Source organism: Rhagoletis pomonella, unplaced genomic scaffold, assembly GCF_013731165.1.
Source record: "Rhagoletis pomonella isolate Grant_MI unplaced genomic scaffold, Rhpom_1.0 Rhpom_scaffold_00007, whole genome shotgun sequence".
NCBI classification, from domain to species: Eukaryota; Metazoa; Arthropoda; class Insecta; order Diptera; family Tephritidae; genus Rhagoletis; species Rhagoletis pomonella.
The window spans coordinates 3,625,009-3,650,157 of NW_023458561.1; the positions used below are offsets into that span (position 1 = coordinate 3,625,009).

Sequence of the window (25,149 nt, forward strand, 5' to 3'; positions counted from 1 at the left end):
CAACTAATTGAAAGACTACTTTAAAACAAATTCAATGAGTAAATGTTTCGAATTTTTATACTCTTTTTGCCAAAAAAAAAACAATTTGTGTCTGTGAAGTCCAGAACGCAAGCGTATTCAAAAGAAACATACTGACTTTGAAGTTGTGTAAACCAAATTCATTTTAAAGTAGTTTAAATTAAATGCAGAGTCTGACAGTCGACTTTCTGCTTACACACAATTCAAACTGAACATTTGAAAGCACATTTACATGTCTGGCTGTAGCTGAGCGTGCAAAGATGTTTGCTACAGTTGGTCGCAGCCAAGAATGCCCATGTTCAAATCACATTTAATTTTACATTTTTAATTTCGGTTTTTCTTAGTTATGAAAAAACATCTATGAAGTGCAGAACGAAAGCGCATTCAAACGAAACATACTGACTTTGAAGTTGTTTAAGCCAAATTCATTTTAAAGTAGTTGAAAATACATGCAGGAAAAGTCAATTGACTGCTTCCTAGGACATCGCCATGTTAAATAAATGAGTTCGTTGCAGGTAAAATAATGAGAATTTCAATTAGTTGTCATTGAAAATAAAGTAGTTTATAAATTACTTTTAAATTAATTCAATTTACTGAAGGGTTATTACTTTATTCAACCAATATAAAAGAAGTTAACTATAATTCGCTAATATAGCGCATTTCGGTAACGAAATTGCGTGGCCATTAAAGAGGTAAAATTTCAAATCATAATTTGTATTACAAAATGCTTACGTCCTCAGTATTTTGTATTATATACCAGATTTGTATTAACTGCCTCGTCTCCGCGCCACTGACTTTTACACGCGTACCCCATTTTCTTCTTGGCATAGGGTAGCACGGTTCCAGGACAACGTGAACATTAAAAAAAAATAGTTTGCGGTAATATTTTGAAAATAACGCCAATCAATAAGATTCAGCTCAAATCTCAGAATTGGTAATTCCAAATTAAACGTTATTTTTAAGTGTTTGCAAATAATGAAACTGGCCCACTTTTCAACTACTTTTCAAGAACTATAAAGCAGGCCTATATAGAATGATGGATTTTAGGCGTTTTTCCGGAATGGCATTTGACTGATCCTACTAATAAAAGTAAAAGTGGGTCAGTTTTATCATTTGCAAACATTTACAAATCGATGGCTGAGTGGAAGAAAGACCTATCTCGGCAGCTAGTTTGAAAACGCCCTATCTCAGAAAATTTTCAACATCGTTCTATCTCAGAAAACTTTTCAAGAACGCCCACTTCAGAATTTGATTGGAAAACACCCTATCTCAGAATTTTGTTGAATAACGTCCTATCCCAGCTGCCGATTCAAAAACGCCCTATCTCAACTTATTTTCATTGTATTTTCATTTGAGATAGGGTGCTTTTGAACCGAGTTCGGAGATAGGGCGTTCTTCAACAAAATTCTGAGATAGAGTGTTTTTCAATAAAATTCTGAAATAGGTTGTTTTTCAATAAAATTCTGCAGTAGGGCGTTCTTGAAAAGTTTTCTAAGATAGGGCTTTTTCGAACCGGCTGCGATATAGGTCGATCTTCCACTCAGCCATCGAAATAAAGTTGAGTAATATCCATGACTCCAGTTTGGACTTTTACGAAGGATAATGACCTTACGCCCCCGCAGGAGCCAGGCCGGACTGGCTTATGGAGGAAAAACTTGGAATTTGTAATGTCCAATTCAGAGATTTGACCTTAATCTTAAACTTTTTTTAAATGTGCACGTTGTCCTGGAAGCGTGGTACCCCATCCCAAGAGCAAGATCGGGGAAGCTTGAAGAAGTCAGGGGCGTGAAGATGAGGCAGTAAATAAAACTCTGGATTATAATATAAAATACTGAGGAAGTAAGTACATTTTTAATATAAATTATGGTTTCAAATTTTGCCTCTTTAATAGCCACGAATTCTATTTAGCCGAATGCGTGACCGAGGCATTTTAGATGGATAGTCAGTTATTCAGTTAAAGAGACTTATCAGCGAATCATATTTGACCTTTTTATATTGGTTGAATAATGTAATAAGTAAGACAAAATGTTAATATAAAATTTGTTTGATAAAGTATCTGCATCCCGATTTTTTAACGGATTTGGCTTTGGTGTACAGGTGCGCTAAGTGGCTGGGCATATCTGTAAATGCGCATACTGGATAAATTCACGCCTCCAAATCATGTTGTGCTAAGTCAGAATCAGTGATCGGACTTCTACCACATTGTGGTAGATCTGCCACTTTTTTGAGCATCTACCACATCTACCACTCAAGGTCTGAAATCTACAACATATTCGCGTTTTTGAGTAGTCTTATTTTTGCTTGACATAACTTTCATAATTTTACACGATATGGTAACAAGAATGATATAATACAAGATTCCGCATTCACAGCGACGACGAAATTTCTCAAGTAAAAGTAAACAAAGCCGAATGGGAGGATAAAATAAACTGTAACATAGTAAATTTTCTCAGTAATCAATTGTTCGACAGGAAACGCCCTTTATTGTGTTAAATTGTAAAATATATGATTTATAAAAAGAATTAATAGCGAAAACGTTAAAAACCGGCGATTTTTGTGAAAGTATTAGCAAATTTAAGTGCATCTAAGGCGTTGTTTACTTTTACTTGAGAATTGCCAAAATCGGCAAATCCCAATTAGCTGTTTCTGGAACGTGCCACATTTGTTCGCTACTTCGTGATGTGATAAAAATAAAAGCTGGCAGCACTCCGCAAGGTTGCATAAATCTCTTAAAATATGTTCAATAAATATCTTAATATTGTAGGAACTGCTTTACACTGTGAAGGAAAAAAATGTTTAAAACTCAACGCAATTTTTAGCATCTTCAATCTTGCACTTTATTATACTAAAATTAAATTTTTTTAGAGTCTAATTAAAAAGTTTGCCATTTAGGTGAAACCTTGCAGAAGTTTTTTAATTTTTGTACAAAGTTGGATCCAAACCCAGAGATCTATCACATTTTTTTTTAATCTACAACATTTTTTCCCAGATTCTACCACACAGAATTTTTTTAAAGTCCGATCACTGGTCTGAATATGTCTAAAGTTACTTGGCATGGTTTGGTTTGGAGGCGTCGATATGTATGTATGTATGTTTAGTTAAATTAAAACTTAAAAATAATGTTTCTGTATTTTTAATTCCTTATATGCAACTTATTTTGTAGATGGCAAAGATGAACATCGGAAGGGATTGTTAACAATGAAAATGGCAGAAGGCGCTAAACTTCAGATGTGTTATCTTCTCCATCATCTTTATGATATACAACTTAGGCATCGAGTTGAAAGTATCATATCCTTTTCCCATGATTTTGTTGGTGATTTGCAAGCAGATCAACTTAGACGGTATATTGAAATAAAACAATCAGATCTGCCTAGTGCTGTTGCTGCTAAAAAAACTAAAGAATTCCGTTGCCCGCCTAGAGAACAGATGAATCAAATATTGTGTTTTAAGAATCTCGAATCAGATGATCAGGAAAATTGCACCTGTGGTTTGGACTTAAGGAGCAGGTTGTATGACTTTCATGATAGCCTCATGAAAAAGGTGTCCCTTAATGCTTTACAAGAGCCCGATGAAGTCGACAGCAACGCCATTGAGGAAGTAAAAACAGGACCAATTACGAAGATTTATAACTTTATAAATACAGTAAAAGAACTCGAAGAAGGACCAAAGGAAGTTGAAGAACCAGAAAAGAAAACTCCCGAGGAGGTTTTCCGCAAAGTGTTAATAAAAACTATTGTTAGCTGGGCTGAAGAATCACAAATAGAAAATCCAAAGCTTGTAAGAGAGATGTTCAGCTTATTGGTCCGTCAATATGACACCGTTGGCGAGCTGGTTCGAGCCCTTGGTAAAACTTATGTCATCAACAACAGAGCTAGGGATGATGTGGCGGAAATGTGGGTAGGCTTAAGCCAAATTCGTGCTTTGCTTCCAGTACAAATGAGTCAAGAAGAGGAAGAACTTATGAGGAAGCGACTTTGGAAATTAGTAAATAATGCGACCTTCTTTCAACATCCTGACCTTATACGAATATTAAGGATTCATGAGAACGTAATGGCTGTTATGATGAATACGTTGGGACGCCGGGCACAGGCACAAAGTGACGCTCCATCACAAACCGAAGGTGTAGAAGGAGCGCCACCAAAAGAAAAAGACACCTCTCATGAAATGGTTGTTGGTTGCTGTCGTTTTCTATGTTATTTTTGTAGAACAGGCCGTCAGAATCAAAAGGCCATGTTTGATCACTTCGATTTTCTATTGGACAATGCCAATATTTTGTTGGCACGGCCCAGCTTGCGGGGTTCCACTCCTTTAGATGTGGCATATTCAAGTTTGATGGAGAACACAGAATTGGCTCTAGCACTTAGAGAACATTATTTAGAGAAAATCGCAGTTTATCTGTCCAGATGCGGATTGCAGAGCAATTCGGAGTTGGTGGAAAAGGGGTATCCAGATCTGGGATGGGATCCGGTAGAAGGAGAACGTTATCTGGACTTCCTTCGTTATTGTGTATGGGTGAATGGCGAAAGTGTTGAGGAGAACGCAAACCTTGTCATTCGTCTTCTTATCCGACGTCCAGAATGCTTAGGGCCGGCTCTAAGAGGAGAAGGGGAAGGTCTATTTCGCGCAATAGTCGAAGCAAATCGCATGTCCGAACGCATTGCGGATAGATGCAATATGCAAGATGAGGCAGAGGGCACAATTGCTGGCTTAAATTTCACACATCCATTGCCAGAAGGAGATGAAGATGAAGACTATATTGATACAGGCGCAGCGATTCTTAACTTTTATTGTACACTTGTGGATCTTCTTGGCAGATGTGCACCCGATGCTTCCGTTATTGAGCAGGGTAAAAACGAATCACTGAGGGCTAGAGCTATTTTGAGATCTCTGGTGCCACTGGAGGACCTTCAAGGTGTCTTAAGTTTAAAATTTACACTGACGCAAACGGCGCCAGGAGAAGAAAAACCCAAGTCTGATATGCCATCAGGACTTCTGCCAAACAATAAACAGAGCATAGTTCTGTTCCTGGAGCGAGTTTACGGTATTGAAAATCAAGACCTATTTTACCGTTTGCTAGAAGATGCTTTTCTTCCCGATTTACGAACCGCCACTATTCTTGATAAGAGTGATGGTTCTGAAAGTGACATGGCCCTTTCGATGAACCGGTATATCGGCAACTCAATACTGCCTCTACTCATAAAACATTCAAAGTTTTACAACGAGGCCGAGAATTATGCCAGCCTCTTGGATGCAACGTTGCACACTGTGTATAGATTATCTAAGAACCGTATGCTCACGAAGGGCCAGAGAGAGGCAGTTTCAGATTTCTTGGTAGCCCTTACATCCCAGATGCAACCTGCTATGTTACTGAAACTTTTACGCAAGTTGACGGTTGATGTTTCCAAATTATCCGAGTACACAACTGTAGCGTTAAGAGTATGTTACCTCTGATTCTAGTTACAAAAATACTGTGATCAAACTGAAAATATTTTATGCAAAAAGGTGGACACCAAGAGCGTAAGCTTGCTATTTGTAACTAATTTCAAAAAAGAGGAGGGAGTTATATATTCTTCGTATTTTTTTTTTATAAGATAACTTTGGACCACGTGAATTATTTTCCACACATTTTTTTATCGGAAGGAGAGACCTGACCCAATAAAATTTCGTTACATTCCGATCATTGGATCATGAATAAACTAAATGTAGTGCTAAATTGTTATACAAACATTGAAGTCGGTAGTGTTTTTTGGTTATTTGCGCCATACCATAGCCATAACCATAACCATAGCATTTAAATGTTCCGTTAAAACGCGCAGCTCTCTAACGGTTATTGGTGCCGTACTATAACGCCAGAGCCACAACCAGGGATGCCGTTTGGATCTAAAGAGATCCAATTGGATACATTTTTAGACGAATTTTTGCTGGATACTTATTTTTTCCGGTCAGTATAAAGGTGGTTACTTTTTTAAATAGGCCAAAATTTCATATTTCCTATAAAGTTTTTTTCGTCCAAAAATTGATTTTCATTAAAGATGGTAGAAAGCATTACGTTTTCTAAACGTATAAAGAATCGCTACATAAGCGTGAAATTAAGGCATTTTATTTTTTGTGAACGAAGCAATGAACATATGAAGAGATCTCACCAAAATAGGTATAAGCGCAATTGCTTTAATTAGCTTAAAAGGATGCTTTATGCAAGATCTTAATATACAAATCGTCGTTTAAAGTACAAAACCGCGAATCAACAAAATGCAAAACCGCGTATCAAGATAATGCAAAACCGCGCATGTGACGTTGCATAAATTATTTTCTAGATAGTAAAAACACTTATATTTCAAAATGGTTCTCTTTTTTATAAAGCAATCGCATTTCTGGCTAGTATATTTCAGGACGAATGGATAAGGATTGAGCCAAGAGCTTATGTGAGCAAATCCAATTTTTGGCAGCAAATGTCAGTTACGCGGTTTTGTACTTTAAACGACGATATATATAAAGTAAATTATACTCTTTCCGTAGTAATCTCTTTCATATCACATATTTTCATTTGTTAATTTAAAAAGAAAGAAGATTTCAATGTAGTTTAAAAAACTAAATTTGATTTATTTAAGGAAACTTTTATGAATTTTACTGAAAAGACTTTAAATACACTCTAAAAGATTTTTGTTTATTTGCGCATATTGAGAGAGGTAACCAGTTTTCTCTTTTAATGTGTGCAAATTTGCACGCCTTGTAATAAAATTAATCATTGCCTGTTTACTTTTACATAACGAATTTGTCGCAACAGCAAAATTACACATAAAATGTTTAAAATAAAGTAATGTTTATTATTAGTAGGAAATGTATTTGTATTTTGAAAATTTTTGCAATTTTAAACATTCTATATTTGGGTATTTATGTGTATATTTTAAAGATCTCAAGTTCAAAATCAAATACTCAACAACCTATACGTATATTTATACAGATTCTTGTTGAAAAATAGATACTTTTCAGTAGTAGTTTTACATGCTCTTTTTAGAGTGTACTTGCTATTTATTATATGAGTAGTCCACTTGCAAAGTGCGCTATGTAAAATTTCTTCCATTTTTAGTGTTTGGAGGATAACGTGCCAGTATTTATAGTAGTTTCATGTCCACTAACAACACAGTGCAAAATCTTTTTTATATTCTGAAAAAATAGCATCAAATGTTAACTCTTCTTCCAAAAGTCGCTATCACACTTATTTATAAACTTTCAAAACTATACATCTTCTGATGAACTTAGAAAACTGCCTTAGGTCGTATAGACTGTTAATGTTATCTTATGTCATGTTATTTTATGTAACAATTTTAAAAGGCTCTTATTTATCCAAATTTTCAGGTAATAATGGAAAAGATTCAATTTAAATGATATTTGTTGTCATAGTCGTTTTTTCAAATTTACGGCTTTCTATTATAAAATCACATAACGCTGTTTGCAAGTGGACTACTCATATTTAATTTGCAAAATACTTATGCACAAAAAATGTACTTTATAAATTGAAATTACAAATATTTGATTTTTTGCACATGTATTCCAAGTCCTTAGGATGGGTTAAATTATGTATTTTTTATGAAAATGTTTGGTTTTCTTACAAATTATGAGATGTATATGTGAAAAAAGAAAATTGGATACATTTGGATACATTTTTGACTTGGTCAGGGATACATTTTCTTGAGACGGCGCGGCAACACTGGCCACAACCATAGCCGTAGGTATCTATTTATGGCTAAGGCGTTAAGGTGCCATACTCTAATTTGGCCTTAAATAGCAGAAGCATAAGAGTTAAAAGTTTTTCGAATAAAGTTGATTCATATCACCAAATGGATGAAAAATACATAAGTATTTATTGCGCCGTTTATAAGAGCTATTTATTTTCCAATTTTTAATTTTTACATTGTCCATTTTTACTTTATGGGAGAAATGTTTTTTCCGGTTCGGAAAGAGTTATAAGCGAAATAATAACTAATTGCTCAATAACGCTAGCTTAGAGCGCAAAGTCGCTAAGTCCAAATTTTTTGTGAAAACTCATATTTTCAAATAGAGAGCAAGTGAAATACAAAATGCATCGTTTTCAAAATTAAATTTTAAAGTATAGTTAAATCATTAATTAAATTTAAATACAGAAATTTCTATTGAATGTTCTGTACAGCGTTGCCGAAAGCTTTCGCTGGAAAATCGTCACTTTACCCTAAAAAAATCGTCATTTTGGCGAAAAAATCGTAAAATTTTTTTTTATTATATTTTTTTAACAAAATAAAAAATACAAAGGAATTACATACAATGAAATGTATGCATAAAAATAAGCAATTGCGTCGTCTTAAAATTGCATACCTTTTACTTAAATTTATTTGAATAAATTGAGTAAAAGGTCTGAAATTTTAAGAAAAAGCATTTGCTTAAATTTTATGCAGGGACCGAAAATAACTGTATGTAAAAAATTGTAAACTAAAAAATCATTATGAGAAAGCTGTCACACACATACATATATTTTTAAATGCCAAAATGCTTAATTGTATTAGCTTTTTTCAAATTCGTTTTGATTGTAAATTTTGACCCAAAAGCTAAGAAGTAGCAGTTATTTTTTAACCCATACAATTCAATTCAACTTAATGTGTTATTTTATGACTTTTATTTTTTGAACCAGAAATAAAAGTCCTATTATGACAGATATTTTTTCGGCTTTTCGGAACAGTTATACTTGGACTTTTATTTTTCTGTCCTAAAATAAAAGTCCATATATGACAGAAAATTTAATTATCCTTGAAAAAAGTCACCTTAAGACTTCGATGTGTAGGAAAACAAAATAAAACTTCTTTATTTTAATTTCCGTTTTAAAATATTTTCTGTAGAGTTTTAGGCTAGTGGAGCAGCCTATAGTCTTCTGGCCAATTCATTGTGCATGCCAAATTCTGTGCCTAGTTTGATTTTTGTTTTTCCACAAATAAAAATAACAATAATAAAACCAAATTAATTATTTTCGATGTGTCATTTTTTTGGTAACCAAATTATGTTACATATTATGTATAAACGTGTTTACAATGGCGTGTTTACTTTTAAAAACATAATTTTCCCAAATTGTCTGCTGATAAATTTGTTCTCAAATCACTTAAAACCAGGGACGTGAACCGGTTTTGAACCGGAAAACCGCTTTTTTCTATTAATTAACTGAACCATTAACCGCAACGAAGTTTTCCACAAATGTTTGATCCGAACCGAAAACCGAACCACTTTCTATAAAGGTTTAAAGGTTCGTTTCAATCAATTTTCAATAGATAAATGCACCCGTTTTTTTTCTTTTTGTTAAACATAGTAATACCTACCATGTTTGTTTACAATGTGACAATATATAATGTAAAGGCAACCCATCTCATTTGACAGACACTTGACCCTTAATTTTGCGCATTGTTGCACTTGACACTGGACACTTATAAACTTGCGCGTTATTTTTTTGTTTTTCGAACCGTTGAACCGAACCGAAACCCGGTTCAAAGACCAAAAAAACCGCTTTGACCAAAAGTGCAAAAACGGTTCGAACCGCTGAATCGAACCGACCAAATTTTTCATCCGGTTCACGTCCCTGCTTAAAACCATATATGAGACATTCTTTTTCATATTGAACACCAAATTTTGTGTCACACTTTCGATTGGCTTCAAATTTGCTTATGGGTTCTATACAAGAAATAAGCTAACACGTGTTCGAGGAACTTTTTGTACCCGAGCGCACTTGTGCACAAGGGTATTATAACTTTGTTCACATAACGGTTGTTTGTAGCAAAACGAATCGAGATAGATACAGAAAAATGTATACATAAATGATCAGAATGAAAAGAGAAATCGATTAAGCGGTGACTGTCTGTCCGTCCTCCCGCCTGTAGACACGATAGCTCAAGTAAAAATTGAGATATCTTAACGAAACTTGGTACGTGCACTTCTTTCGGGCGTAGGACGAAGAGTTACTCTTTCTGGGCAAAAGCTGACAATAACCACGCCTACCTCCCAAATATCGGTAATTTTCAGAAATACGAAAACTGCGATATTTTAGTAACTACTGAAGATTATTCACTCAAAATTGATATTTACAATAATTTTTAGACGAAAAATAAGAATATTATAAATTTTTGGAAAATGGGCGTGGCCGCGATTTTAAAATCGGAAAGCTTATTTATTCAAAATTAATGCTTTCAACAATTCTTTACCAAGAAATGTATTTGGCTCCTCCGAAAAATATGAAATTTGGAGTTGTGTCGATATTGCAGAGGACCATCGATATGTACATATACCTAGAATGAAATGAATATTACACCGTGCGACAGTCAATTTCGAATTCGCTCTTATCTTTTACAATTTCTTTAATTTCTATTACAATTTCTATTACAATTTATTCAAAATGCACTAACACATTTAACCAAAAACACTAATACACTAACCAAAAACACACCTACAGCCTGCCAAATACACACCAACAGCCTGCCAGGAAAAATGGTAAGAAGAGTTACTTTACTTATGAAACTGTACGATGTTTTAGTTTTTCTCTCTGACGTCAGGAGACGTATTATTTAATAAAAAAATTATTCAAAAGATGCGGTGCACTGTAAAATAACAATATGGGTATCAATTAAAAGGAAAAATTTTGTAGAATAGAATTAAAAAATTAAATTTTTGGGTGCACCAGGACGAATAAATATTGAAAATGAACTTTTAAAACTTTATCCTTGAATATCCACGGGAATTCCCAATATAAATTTTTGAAAAAAATATATGTCCTCAAATTTCGTCCTTCTAACTTTATTAGTTTTCCTTAATATATTTTAACTACATTGCATTTGAGTATGGAGAAGCAACTATCTGAAAGTATTTTACATAAAAAATTTACTAAGTATAGCCTTGTTTGTAGATGCAGTTAAAGAAAATACATGAAAAGGCACGACTTTTTTTTTAATTCAAAAAAATTTAAATATTTCAAAAACGGTGACACTTTTACCTGAAAAATTTTTGCTTATCAGGGAGCTCACCACCCCACCTGCCTTCTCCTCAAGTTTGGCAAGTTACTTCTGGGACACCCTGTATAAAACGAAATTTTTGGGCTTAACCCTGTCGCTATTTTGATGCCATATGGCGTCATGCTTTTTTGAATACTCACATATTTAATTGAGCTTATCTGAAATCATATTTTTATATGCAACGCTGTAATGGGAAGTTTTATAATCTATATTTTAATAAGGTATTGTTATTTTTGTCCTTAGTAGATGAAAAATTTCAATTTTAAAACTTTACTAAAATATCGATTTTCTTCTGCTTAGAAAGGTCTACATTAAAATACTATATTTTGCCAAATAGCCCAATAAATTAAAAACAAATAAATATGCTATAGCCTCCAAAATAGTGTCAAATATTGCTAGAACTTGTAATTTAATTTAAAAAAGTGCTAATAAACGCGTGGTATATTTTTAAATGTGTATGATGCCATATGGCATCAATTATATTTGAAGGAGCTGAAATCCGCACCAGCAAATAACGATATATTAGTACTGGGAAATTGCAACTGGTAATTTTTTTAAATGAATTATTCAATCTATGCATGTTCCAACTTATTTTATTAAATTTATGTGGTGTTATTTAATTTGATTTGAATAAAACAAAATACCATATTAAAAAATCTTTGCATATTTTTTACACCAGTTAGTACAAATTATGCCATATGGCATCATTCCAAAAAACACTTTAGAATCGCATTTTGGGAAAAAATTAAATTGAATGTTATTATTAAAGCCCGAATCTAAAAAGATGTACCGAAAGGGTTAAGAAAGTATAAGTTTTCTGGTAGCCTTTACAACGATACCGATTTTTTACGATTTATACACGAAGTATACAAATATGCTCACCAGGGAAAAGGAGGTTCAATCGTCTTTACAACGATACTTAATTCTTAAAAATGGGTTAGTAATTTCTTTGTTTTTTTTATATAAAAGGTATATTTTCCTTTTATGTGTTTTTTCTCAAATTTTTATGTACGAAGTATACAAATACGCATATCAGAAGAAATAAGATCTCATTGCGTTAGCAACGATATCAATTGTTTAAAAATCGGTTGGTAATTTGTTTGTATAAAATATTTTTTTATAAAAAGAAGGAATTTTTTCTTTTTAAATGTTTTATCTCTAATTTTTACATACAAAGTGTACAAGTATGCATATCAGAAGAGAAGAAGGGGGTCTAATCACGTTTACAACGGTACCAACTTTTTAAAAATCAGTTCAAAATTGTTTGAAATATAAGGTTTTATAGCACCTGTAATATAAGTTAGCAAAAAAAGTTATAAACAATTTAAATAAGAGCAAAAGGCGGTCTACGGCTGTATTTTTAGTTCCTTTAGTTATTCACATATAATAATAAAAGATAATTTTTTACCAAAGATCCTATTTCGAACTTCGAAGGCCCATATCTCGATTTCCGAGGCTAAGTACAAAAAACGGGAAAATTACTTTTTTACCTATGACCTATGACCTATGACCGAATCTCTTAAAAAGAAATTGGTTTGATCCAATGCCCAACGGAGTGCTGTACAGTGTAATGATTCTAGTATCTTCATTTATGTATATTGTAACTATCAATATCTTATAAAGAGAAGTTTTTGTTATTTTATGGCCTTATAACAATTATATTCAACAATTTTTATTGAGCTTGAGGCCGTTTTCTTTTAATGAAAACTTATTGTGGAAAAGCAAACATAATTTGAAAAAATGGTAGAAGTGATAGCTATTTTGGAAATCACCACATTTCCTCATCAGACTTCTTTCAGTAGGATTCGAACCGACGATCCCACGACATTCTGATTAGGAAATGTGGTGATTTCCAAAATAGCTATCACTTCTACCATTTTTCAAATTATTGTCGCTTTTCCACAATAAGTTTTCATTAAAAAAGCGGTCTCAAGCTCAATAAAAATTGTTGAATATAATTATTAAGAGAAGTGTAAATTTTTTTTATCTAAAACTAATAAAGTCAGAAGGACGAGATTCGAGGACGTGGTAGTTTACATATTAGTCGTTGACATATATTTTTTTCAAAAATAAATACTGGAAATTTCCAAGGATATTCAATGATAAAATTTTAAAAAGACATTTTCAACATTTATTCGTCCTGGTGCAACAAAAAATTAATTTTTTTTAATTCTACAGAATTTTTCCTTTTAACTGATACCCATATTGTTACTCTACAATGCACCAAATCTTTTAAATAAAAAGAAAACGCAGTTGTACTATATTGGACTCCTAGTTTATAGTATACTAGCAAATGACAGCTTGCTTCGCGGCGCCAAATAAAATCTTTTGCGTTGGCCAATTCAAAAATAGCGTTTAAAAGCAAAAGCAGTCTGTAAAGTTAACATTTTTAGTTTAAACTAAAACTAAACTGAAAAGCGGAATCTTCCTCACACATTTGCCAAGAAAAGTAGCGCTGTGATTCCATATGGAATACTAGTCCCTTTCGATGTAATGCGTTTTACCTATGGTAGGGTTGCCAGACGTCCCGGTTTTAGACTATTTGACCCGGTGTCCCGGTAGAACTTAAAATGTCCCGGGTTTCGTTTAAGTGTCCTGGTTTTCGATTTGATTGCACAAATTTTTAATAAAATTTCAAAAATAACTATACTGAGAGAAAAAAACGCGTTGTAATATTAAGAAAAATGTTATGAATTTGCTAAACACGTTAAAATGACATGCACAGAGTTTTACAATTATATTAAGCAAAAGCCAGAAGTGTTGAATTAAGTTCACAGCAACGAAAAAAGTTACTGATATTTTAATGTTACCTTGTACTAAATTTTTTTTTCTTTCATGAAACCTAGAGTTATGGGCTCGGCGACTCTTTCATCAGATCACAATTTCTAATCAGATCTTTTAGAAAAATTTTGAAAATGTAGCTTTTGAGCCAATTAGTAAAGTGAAAGTCTGAAGTTACTAGAAAATTTGGTTGATTTTTTGCAATTATTTATTTTTTGTTGACAGTGTCTTCCATATAAAAAAACTTGTCGAACATAGTTTGAATGGAAGAAACTCTCAGTAAAAACAATACCAAAAATCAACTAAATTTTTTTTTCAAAATTCATTTTCCAAAATTTTTTAAAACTTTTTTATAAACTGTATTTTTATAAAGAACAAAAATGTGCATGCATTGTGAAAAATTCCTTGCGCTTTAGTTGTGATAACCCTGCAGTAAAATTTAGAGACAGTCTGACAAATTGCTATATCCGAACTACATATTTCAGAATTATCTCTGAACTGGTGCAAAACGGCTGCAGAACGGGACAGTTGAAGCTTTTGATGTGCTAGTTGCGCTCTGTGGAGAAGTAAATGCACAAATTCTCACTTCTCGTACAATACTAAAATAGCCCAGCGGGAAGACCTCCGACTGTAACATCGTTGGTCGCGAGTTCAAAACGTTGTGGAGGCAGTTGTGATTTTCAGATTTAATAAATTTAAATTTGTTGAGTGCCGCTTAAAAATTGAAGAGCAAATGATAAAATTTAATAAAAATTAAATAAAAGAATACAAAAATTAAATAAAATGCAATCTGTAAGAGAACAGAAAAAATTTAAAAAATATCAAAAATCGAATAATCGAAATTTTTTCATAAAAAACTTATTGCAGATCTGTACAAAATGGAAACAGTTAAGAAAATAAAAAAATATTCAGTAATCTAGTTTTGAAATTTTTTCTCATAAAAAACTTATTGTCCCAGAACTGTCGAAAATGGAACCAGTTGAGAACTAATTCGAAAGTTCTGCAAAGGTGGCAATTTCCACTTCGTAGGACATCGCCATGTAAAAAGAGACAGTTGAAAGCATTGCGTTGGGATAGATCGAGAACCAGTACCGCCTCTTAAAGAGCTAGTTCTGCGCTAGTTCCGAACTAGCGCGATTTACTGCAGGGAAGTTGTTTTGTTTTGTTGGTGTACGTTGTAATGATCTCATGATCTCATATTTTTATGTTTTTGTTTATGTCTGTCAAAATAAAAGATTACCACATCTTTTCGTACGTAATTTTTGTCGAAACGAATGGGAAGGGAGTGAGAGGCCCTCCCTTAGGTGTCCCGGTTTGGCAACAGAGATATCTGGCAGCTCTAACCTATGGTCTTATTTCCACCTGTGAGATCTCTGCCAAGCGTGCGTAATATTCTTCGATCATCCTGCAACTTTAGCATTGGTCCGGTTACCATGTAAGCCAATAAAATTCCTTATACGGAAACTCAAGAGCACAGATGAGCGTTTTCAATTATAGAATGGCCAAGAATCCTCGCCGCCCCACAGGATGAAAAGTTCTCGCGTACATTGGCTAAATGAGTCGTGTGATCTCATGAATATCGTTCAAATGAAGCCATTGATATACCTATCGTGTTCCTTCTTGAACAGATGTGGTCGAATCTTTCCTTGTCAATTCGCCACTTTTAGAATTCGTCTTAATATTTATGAATTGATTTCTTTGAGTCTTACTGCTGTAATAACGGCCACCTCGAGCAACTTCGTCAATCGGAGGTAAGTAGATGCAAGATCACGCTTACACAGTCTTACGGTCTTTATATGCATACTTAAACGCATCCTTGATTTAGCCGTCTGAAAAGTAAATTCGTCTAAGATAAACAAACCCCGTGGGGGTTTCTATATATTTCGGGTGCAGCGTCATCCATTGGGTCCCTTTTCTGCAAAACCTTTGCGTGTCATGAAATGAATACGAATTATGAATTCCAATCAGATTTTATAAAAAATACGGATTTGGTAAATATCTAAACTCCAGCGGGTCCATTTTTAGCAAAGGAATTTTTCATCATACAGGTAGTCACGCTGCGAATTTGAACGAAATCTGTTAGTAAATACGACTTTTATAAGTAACTCTACTTCAGCGCCACCAGGGTATTTTCTAGTAGCCCATAATAGGACCTCCGACAATTTGACTGGGCTCTATTTAGTGGTTTTTGAGTTTAGTCCGAAAAACGAAAATGGCTATCATTTTATGTATGTAATCTTCCTTATCCTGAGTTTCGCCCGAAAAAAATTCACGCGAAAATTTTGATTCCCCCCATAGTAAATACATGGAAACCAAAAGCGAAAAGTGAACCGGTTCAGGGAAGATGAAACTCATGATAATAGGCCTTATCATGAGTTTGATTTTCCCCGAACCGGTTCACTTTTAACGTTTGGTTTCCATGTATTTATTATGGTCTGAATACAAATTTTCAGGTGAAATTTTTTCGGGCGAAACTCAGGATAAGGCAGAATGAGTTTCGAATGAAAAAAAAATCATCATGAAAGTAATAAACGTTTCGAATGTGTATTAACAAAATAGGTTCATAAATACGGCTTTTATAAATAACTCGACTCCAGCACCACCTAGCGGGTCCGTTTTTCGCAAGTGCTTTTGTCATCATGCTTACGAAATCGGTTCATAAATACAACTTTTATAAATAACTCGCCTACTGCGCCACCTAGCGGCTCCGTTTTTGGTAAACGTATTTTCCATTATTCTGAAACTATACCTTTTGAATTTGAAAGAAATCGGTTCATAAATACGACTTTTATAAATAACTCGACTCCCGAGCCATCCAGCGGGTCTATTTTTGGTAAACTTGTTTGCCATGATGGCTGGTAGCTTACATTTTGAATTTAAAAGAAATCGGTTCATAAATACGATTTTTATAAATAACTCAACCCCACCGCCACCTACCGAGTTTTCTGATAGCCTATAATAGGACCATATATGCAAGGTATAACCTCTGAAAATTTGACTGAAATCTATGCAGTACTTTTTGAGATAACTCCAAACAACGAAAACGGCTATTATTATATATATAGTTTGATTTTTTCGTGTGTTTTCAAAATTTTTGGTTTTTGTCGCACAGTGTTATCAATATAAAAACATGAACTCTCCGTAGACTGTTCCACTAGCCTAAAACTTCACAGCAAACATATTAAAACAGAAATTAAAATAAAGGACTTTTATTATATTTTCCTACAAATAAAAGTCTTAAGATGACTTGTTTCAACGATAATTATCGTTAATTAATTATAATTAAATTTTCTGTCATATGTGCACTTTTATTTTAGGACAGAAAAATAAAAGTCCAAGAATAACTGTTACGAAAAGCAGAAAGAATAGCTGTCACAAAAAATACTTTTATTTCTGGTTAAAAAAGTAAAAGTCATAAAATCGATATTTAATAAATTCTAAATCCGCTTGCTGCCGAAAGGCATAACGCATACGAGTAAGTATCATTCCATAAATTTTCTGTTAGAATTTACTTTTTTAGGAAAAAAAGCTACGAATCCGCGGTTGATAAACATATACATATATGTATATATAGAGAACCGCATTAAAAAAAACGATTTGACTCAACACATATTTCTTTCAAGCGTTTATACTAGAGGTGGGTAACTCAACTCAGAGTTGAGTTATTGAGTTGATTCCTATAAGAGTATCGGTAACTCAGACTCCCTGTCCAAAAAAAAATGTAACTCAGTAACTCAGTTGATGCCGTAGGGCTCACATGAATCAATTGAATCATACCCTGCAAAAATCGCGACTACTCCACGCATGCGTGTAAAGAGTACTGCCTAAGGACCAAGGAGTACTCCAAAATTAACCACAATTCATATAAACAATATGGTCTAATTAACATTGCGATGTCCTAGGGCAGGACCATATACTCCATCCCTGCATTACATCAGAGTAGCACAAAACTACTCCAACATATTAACAATGGCATTGTTGATATATTTTTTCGTTTGTACACGGTTTTGTTCTTCACTTCTCAAATGCCTTTTCGAAATTAATAAAAACCAAGACAAAAATTAAAAATTACATATTGCCTCTGACGGCATTCGAACTAGAACATGCTGGGAGCTAAGAACTAACAGCGAGCATCTCTACACGTTCAGCTACAGCCAGACATGCAAATGTGCTTTCATGTGCTTCAATGACATTTCGTTAAAACACGAGCAGTGATCGGATAACAAACAATAATCTGGCGCAAAGGCACGAGTTGGTCCGCTACTGCATGACAGAGGAACACTTGTAAGTACTCCAATATACCACAAATAGAATACATGGTCCAACGATTTTTGCAGGGTAGTGGCTCATATTTATCCATATAACTCTCTCGCTTCGCCACAGTGTTTAGCATGGCAAAGTCTTGCATTTTGTTTTTGCACGAGGCGAATTTATACAAGGTGGTGGCAAGAATACAACAACAACAACCACATGTATTTTGTATTGCGGGTGTTATGTCAAATCTCACAAATTCTTATAATTTCGTTTTTTTTTTTGTTTTTCTCGAAATATGTATGTATGTAAGATATATAAAGATGTGCATATCAAATCAATTGCCTTTCCAACCATATCCACATTTTGAAATTCGGTACAATAGGTTTCGAAATATAAGCTTTTGAAAATATTGAAAATTCCACCTTTACCCTCCCCCTAGCACCGCCCTATTAATTTGCACACAAAAAAAATTACACCTTTCAAATCAGTAGAAAGGAGCTGACCACGCCCACTTTAAAGTTTTGTTTTATCTCAACGGCCGCTATACCGCATCTATGCCTCAAAACGAGTCTACGATACGAATGAGTGTAACATACAAAGAGTCAAATGAGTTAGTTGAATGAGCTGACTCCTTAAAGTGAGTTGGAGTCATTGAGTCAACTCCAATAAATTTGCTGAGTTACCCACCCTTAGTTTATACCGGTGTAACTTTAGCGCATTCGCTGAAACCGTATACAAAAGTAAACACACTTTTTTATTTTTATTCGAAATTTCTTTAATAATTAATTTGCGCGGTGGGCCGAAATGGAAGCGCACAAGAATTCAAATTTGTTATAAGAATGATTCAAATTTAAAACGGGCTGTATAAAGAAAACCAGCCTTTTTTACTTTGCGTCAAATGAATGATGTGTTTGTACCCGTTTTCTAATCGAAAAGAGAATAAAAAAGTTGAAAGCTGAAAGTTGGTTTATGACTCCGTTTTGAATCACAGCGAACTGGGTCAAAGCGCTTTATGTAACGGTATAAGTAAAGTAATAGTTTACTAGACTAAAAAAAAATAAAACTGAAAAGGACGTTCACAGTTGATACAAGTAATTTTTAGCAAAAAAAAACCGACTTCAACTCTCATATAAAAAATAAATATATATATATATATATATATCTCATGATCCACTGATCGGATCTTAACCAGATAAGTATGGGACCATCTCTGAGACACTACCTTTCCGATGCAAAAATTATCGAAATCGGTTGACGTGGTCCAAAGTTATGCTGTAACATACATAAAAAAAACAAATATTCCGAAAAACTGATAACCTCCTCCTTTTTTGGAAGTCGGTTAAAAACTAACGAGTGTAAACCAGCAATATCCCAAAACTACCAAAATGGATGTGAACATTAGCATTTATTAGCTGATAAATAATTTTTACTGAACAAATTCCCTCTCCTACTTTTCTGTATCTTTCAAATCAGTGTCAGCAATGCAAATTAACGATTTGGTTACAATTTAAATTTAATATAACTAAAAGTATGGTTGTAGAACAAAACTAGATAAATGCATGGTTGTATTTTGGATTACGTTTATCTGTAACACATTTTTTACATACATTCATATTTAATTTAGTGGAAGACTAAAATACAAAATCGTCATTACGTGGAAAAATCGTATTTTAATAGTTTTTCATGCTTCAATTCAATGAAAGGCAAATTTGCTAAGTCCAAAAGAATTACAGGAAATTCGATAGGGTCAAAATCATTTCAAATATTTTAATCAACATCGAATCCTTCTGATTCGTATGGAGTTTTGCTTTGCTTTAAACATGCACAATGTTGTATTCAAAGGTTTGCAAAATACTTGGGAAATGGTTATGCGAATTTTTATCATCCTTATTAAAATGGACTTAGCAACTTTCCGCTTTGCCCAGGCTAAACTAGTTCTACCTACATGCGATAGGATAAACCGGTAAAGCCCGGACGAAACTGGGTGAATGGCCCCAGTAGCAACAAACAATTAAGCCTAGGCTTAAGTAAATATTTACCAGGGACGGTAATCATTACGAGTAAAATTATTTAAGACAGCTTTTAATCATTATTTTATGATTTTTGCTTTTTTCGCTAAGAGATAGTAATTAGTATTGAGTTTCATTTTTTTGCTCAATGGAAATAATTCTCATGTGATTTTTATTTTTTCGATTAAAAATAATTATTATTTTATGGTTTTTATTTTTACGCTCGGAGATATTAACACTGTGCTACACAAAAAATATGCTGGTGTTCTCATATAGAAGTTATGTTTTTTTTTATAATCCGTGGGACATGACTATACTTATAGTTTTTCTCCATCACTTCGTTTACTACTTTTTTACTAAAAAATATAAAAGAAACTTTGGTACTCTGCAAGTTACAATTTCAAGAATTTATAACTTTGTCAGTTTTTGGGGTCCAATTAAAAATTTGTTACCTTTCTAATAAAGAAAAAAGTTTAAAAATCGGCTGAAGAAGGGCCTAGTATTGCTATTTTAATTGAAAAAAAAACTAAAATTTTCAAAAAACTTATAAAAAAGTATATAAAATCCGCTTTCCAAAAGTCGCAAGTAAATTAAAACCTAATAAAAAGTGGCTTAGTAATGCTTTATTTAGTGATAATAAGTATAACGGCGTTTTTCTTTTTTTCTAGAAATACTTTCATTATGTTTGTTTTTTTTTTTATTCATTTTAGTACCATTTTTGATTATGTACGTACATATGTATATGTATACATACATATAAACTAGCTATAGCATATGGCGCTGCTTCTATATTTGCTATTTTTTTACTTGATCTTACAAAACTCTTCCTAGGGTCATCGGAGTGCTCTATTTGCACCGGGTTTAAGTGACTTTCTATCATCTATATCCCCTTCTGAACTTCCAGCATCAGAATATATTCTGATATATATTTATTGCAATGATGTCAATGCATTGTTTGAAAAATTTGGATATAACCATATCCCATATATATACATATATAGATTAGCGTCTATTCATCGATGGTTCAACAAACAGTAAAATTAAAACGTTTATTACATTATTGCATACTATAATCTTATTTTATTTATAAGGTTTGAAGGCAATGCTTTTACACAGTCCCATTGGCTTACGCTACTGGCTTCAAAGAATCTTGTGACAGTATGGCTGAATTATTAAATGCCATAGATCAGAGCTTCTTAAAGTGTGTTCCGCGGAACTCAAGGGTTCTGTAGGAAAGTCACCGGGGTTCCGCGAAATTAATTTTGGTATGAATAAGCACGGTGGTCACGGAAACAAAAGTTCTATAAACAGCTTGACCCAGACGCAATTATCTATTTTCAAATATACATATGTACTCGTAGTTGGTATGATTGCCATACTGAGTGCCATACCTACATAAGAGCGTTGAGCTTGCGCGTGCCAGTTTTTTTTTTTTTTTCTAACCGGTATGTGTTGTTGGCCGCTGTAGCCAAAGGGTTACATACAACTTTCTACAAGGAACGCGACGAATTGCCAAATGAAATGTGAAATGTCATAACTGGGCACTTGGTAAATCACCTGAAATCTTTATGAGATTATTTTTCGGATGGTAGTAGTAGGTAGGTAGGTTGTCGCGGTCGTCTATAAGACACACTTAGGCTCAGGGCCCATTGTGATGCCGCATGTTGGGTCAGCAACTCCCGATCCCTCCTAAAACCATTTTGAACTTTGAACGAATTTTAGAAGATCCCTGATTTCGACGCATCTAAGGTCCTCCAAGTTGTCGAAGAATTGCCTACCGAGAGTGGAGAGTCTTCGTCTAGATAGAGCAGGGCATTGGCACAACAGGTGGAGAATCGTTTCCTCCTCTTCTTCATCTTGACAACTTCTACAGAAGTCATGTGAGCGTAGGCCAAGTCGATAGGCGTGCTTGCCAATTAGGCAGTGTCCTGTTATGACGGATACTAATAATCTAATATTGGACTTATTTAGACTCAGTAGTAGGCCAGTGCGGTTGGCGCTGAGCACCGGCCATAATTGTTTGGCAGTTTTGCAGGTGATTTCGTCCTGCCACCTTTCGTTCGCTACTTTAGTGAGCCTCTCGGAGATAAGTAGCTTACAAGTTTGCAAGGGTATTCCTATTTCGTCATTTATATCCTCAAAAGGAAGTTTCGTGCCAAGTCGCGCCAGTTCGTCGGCCTTACAATTCCCCTCTATGCCGCAGTGTCCCGGAACCCATATTACCTTTGGGCGAAATGACTCAGCCATCTCGTTAAGAGATGCGCGGCATTTCATGGCTACCATGGATGTTGTCGACTGCTTCGTGAGGGACTTTATTGCCGCCTGGCTGTCAGTGAAGATGTAGATATCAACTTGGGGTATCATATCACACTTTACCAGTTTCGTGGCCCTGTCGATTGCCATCAGTTCAGCCTGAAAAACGCTACAGTGGTCCGGGAGACGAAAGCTGAGGGAGATTCCCAGGTGATGGGAATATACACCTCCTCCAACCCTACCCTCCAGCTATGAGCCATCTGTGTATACATGGATGGACTCTCCACTACTTACAACGTCATGCTTCCACTCTTCCCTTGAGGGTAGGAGGGTCGCGAACGCTGTAGCGGGTGCAGGTTCCGGAAGTGCATAGTCCACCAATCCGGGTAGCCCCGGAACCTCCGTTAATATTCTACCGTGACCATAACTGGTATTTGACCACTTATTTAGAATATTCATTCGAATTGCCGCGCCACTTGCGACTTGTTTGGCATGTAGGTCCACCGGAAGAAAATTCAGTAGGGCATACAGTGCCTTGGATGGTGTTGTTCTCATCGCACCAGTTATGAGTGTGGACGCAAACCTTTGAACCTTGTCCATTTTTTTGAAGTTTACCCCTTTCCCAAGGGCGTTCCACCATACCACTATACCGTGATAGAGAATTGGCCTAACCACCGCCGTGTATAGCCAGTGTATTATTTTGGGTTCCATCCCCCATTTTTTCCCTATTGCTCTGCTGCAGGAATATAGTGCCACTGTTGCTTTGCGCACTCTATCTGCAACGTTGGGCCCCCAGTTTAGTTTCCTATCTACTATGAGACCTAGATATTTGGTCTCTTCCTTTATTGCGAGGGTGTTGCCCTCTAGGGTTATGTTCCCGAGATCAGGTATCTTGTGCTTCCTGGTGAACAGCACAAGGTCTGTTTTTTCAGGATTCACTCCCAGTCCTCGCCTGTTACACCACAGGGATAGTTTGTTGAGGGATCTTTGGATCAGATCTGTCAATGTTGAAAGATGTTTACCCGAGATAGCTATTACAATATCGTCGGCGTATGCAATTATCTGACCGCCAATGTCTTCAAGTTCCTGAAGAAGGCTGTCTACTGCTATATTCCACAGGAGCGGTGATATTACTCCCCCCTGGGGTGTACCCCTGACGGGGAACCTTTTTATTACTGATTCACCTAATCCTGCGCTTATTTCTCGGCCGATTAACATTCGATCAATAAATGAGGTTAGTGAATTGCTTACTCCCAGATTTATCAGAGATGAGATAATCGCTGCCGGAGATACATTGTTGAAAGCACCCTCGATGTCCAGGAAGGCCGCGAGGGTGTATTCTTTGTAATAAAGTGATCTTTCAATTGTGTGCACTAAAGAATGGAGTGCTGTTTCGACTGATCTCCCTTTGTTGTAGGCATGCTGGGCTGCCGAAAGTTTGCTGCCCACCTTGTCTCTAATGTGCCCATCTATTAGTCTCTCTAGAGATTTCAACAGGAAAGACGACAGACTAATTGGTCTGAAGTCTTTTGGTCTCGTGTGTGTAGTTTTCCCTGCCTTGGGAATGAAAACTACTCTTACCTCCTCCCATTTGTGGGGTATATAATTCATTCGTAACACAGCTTCAAAGACTGGTACGAGTATGGGTGCAATCATTCCTGCTGTATGCTGTAGGTCAGCGGGAATAATGCCGTCTGGTCCCGGAGATTTAAACGGTTGAAAGCTGCTAATAGCATGCTTTATGTTCTCCTCGGTTATGATATTCGCTGGAATGTCATCATGGTTGCCTATGATTCGGGTATTTGTGACTCTACTGTGGAGGCAACCCGGAAAGTGCGTCTGTGGTAGTAGTAATATCGGTTTGGTACAAAATCCATTTACGAAGCATATCATCTTTTGTCACAACGTACTCTGTCAACAAGGGGATTCAGCTTACATTTATACAAAAAACAGATTCAGTTCGAAATTGGATGCTACCCCAGAACTGCGCATACAGCTTTCAGACATTATATCGAACTACTATTTTATACAATAATTACTAAATAACTGTGAAACAATTACATTCTTCACATTAAAATTTAAAGTATGTATACTATTTCTAGTAAAAGTTTTTAATCATATTTAAACTGCTCTGCCTTTGATTTTTAGTAATTTGGTGTAGGGTTCCATAAAATGAAATTTGGTTAGTAAGGGTTCCATCATCTTAAAAGTTTAAGAACCCCTGCCATAGATTACAAAATTCACAAAGGGCTAATTGTAGCAGATTTCAAACACAGTACTTCAGGGTGGTAGCACAAAATATCAATGCTATTTTTGTGAATGGCACAGTCGAGCAACTAGCCTGCACTACGTTCAAAAAGATTGGGTTCCACGTACGTCATTTGTAGTTGGTGAAAACAATAGTAAAAATATTCCTCTAGTTAATCCAACGAAGACTATTTTACCAACGCTGCATATTAAGACTGGGTTTAATAAAGCAATTTGTGAAAGCACTTGACGGAAAGGGTCCAACATTCAAAACTCTTAAAAAATGTTTTCCACGAATAACTTACGCGAAATTGAAAGAAGGTACAAAGGTATTTTTACATGATTTAAAACAAAATTAAATCATATTTATACCTGGTATTTTTGTCGGTCCACAAATACGGGAACTGATTAGGGCCGGCAATTTTTTACAACAAATGACGTCATTAGAAAAAAATGCATGGAAAATTTTTCTTCTGTGTGTGAAAATTTTCTTGGAAACAAGAAAGTGAACATTATGAAGACATAGTAAGTGACATGCTGTCTGCCTACCATGATATGGGTTGCAATAT

The 25,149-nt window shown here is 34.8% G+C and overlaps 1 protein-coding gene across 1 annotated transcript in view; it reads left to right on the top strand.

The window, feature by feature from the left end:
• Positions 1-25,149, top strand: part of LOC118742255 (ryanodine receptor) — a gene marked incomplete at its 3' end in the record, with an annotated part of 525,243 nt that overhangs the window by 404,580 nt on the left and 95,514 nt on the right. Inside the window, 1 exon segment of the mRNA XM_036474193.1 lies at positions 3,182-5,454. Coding sequence (XP_036330086.1) covers positions 3,182-5,454 — 2,273 coding nt within the window.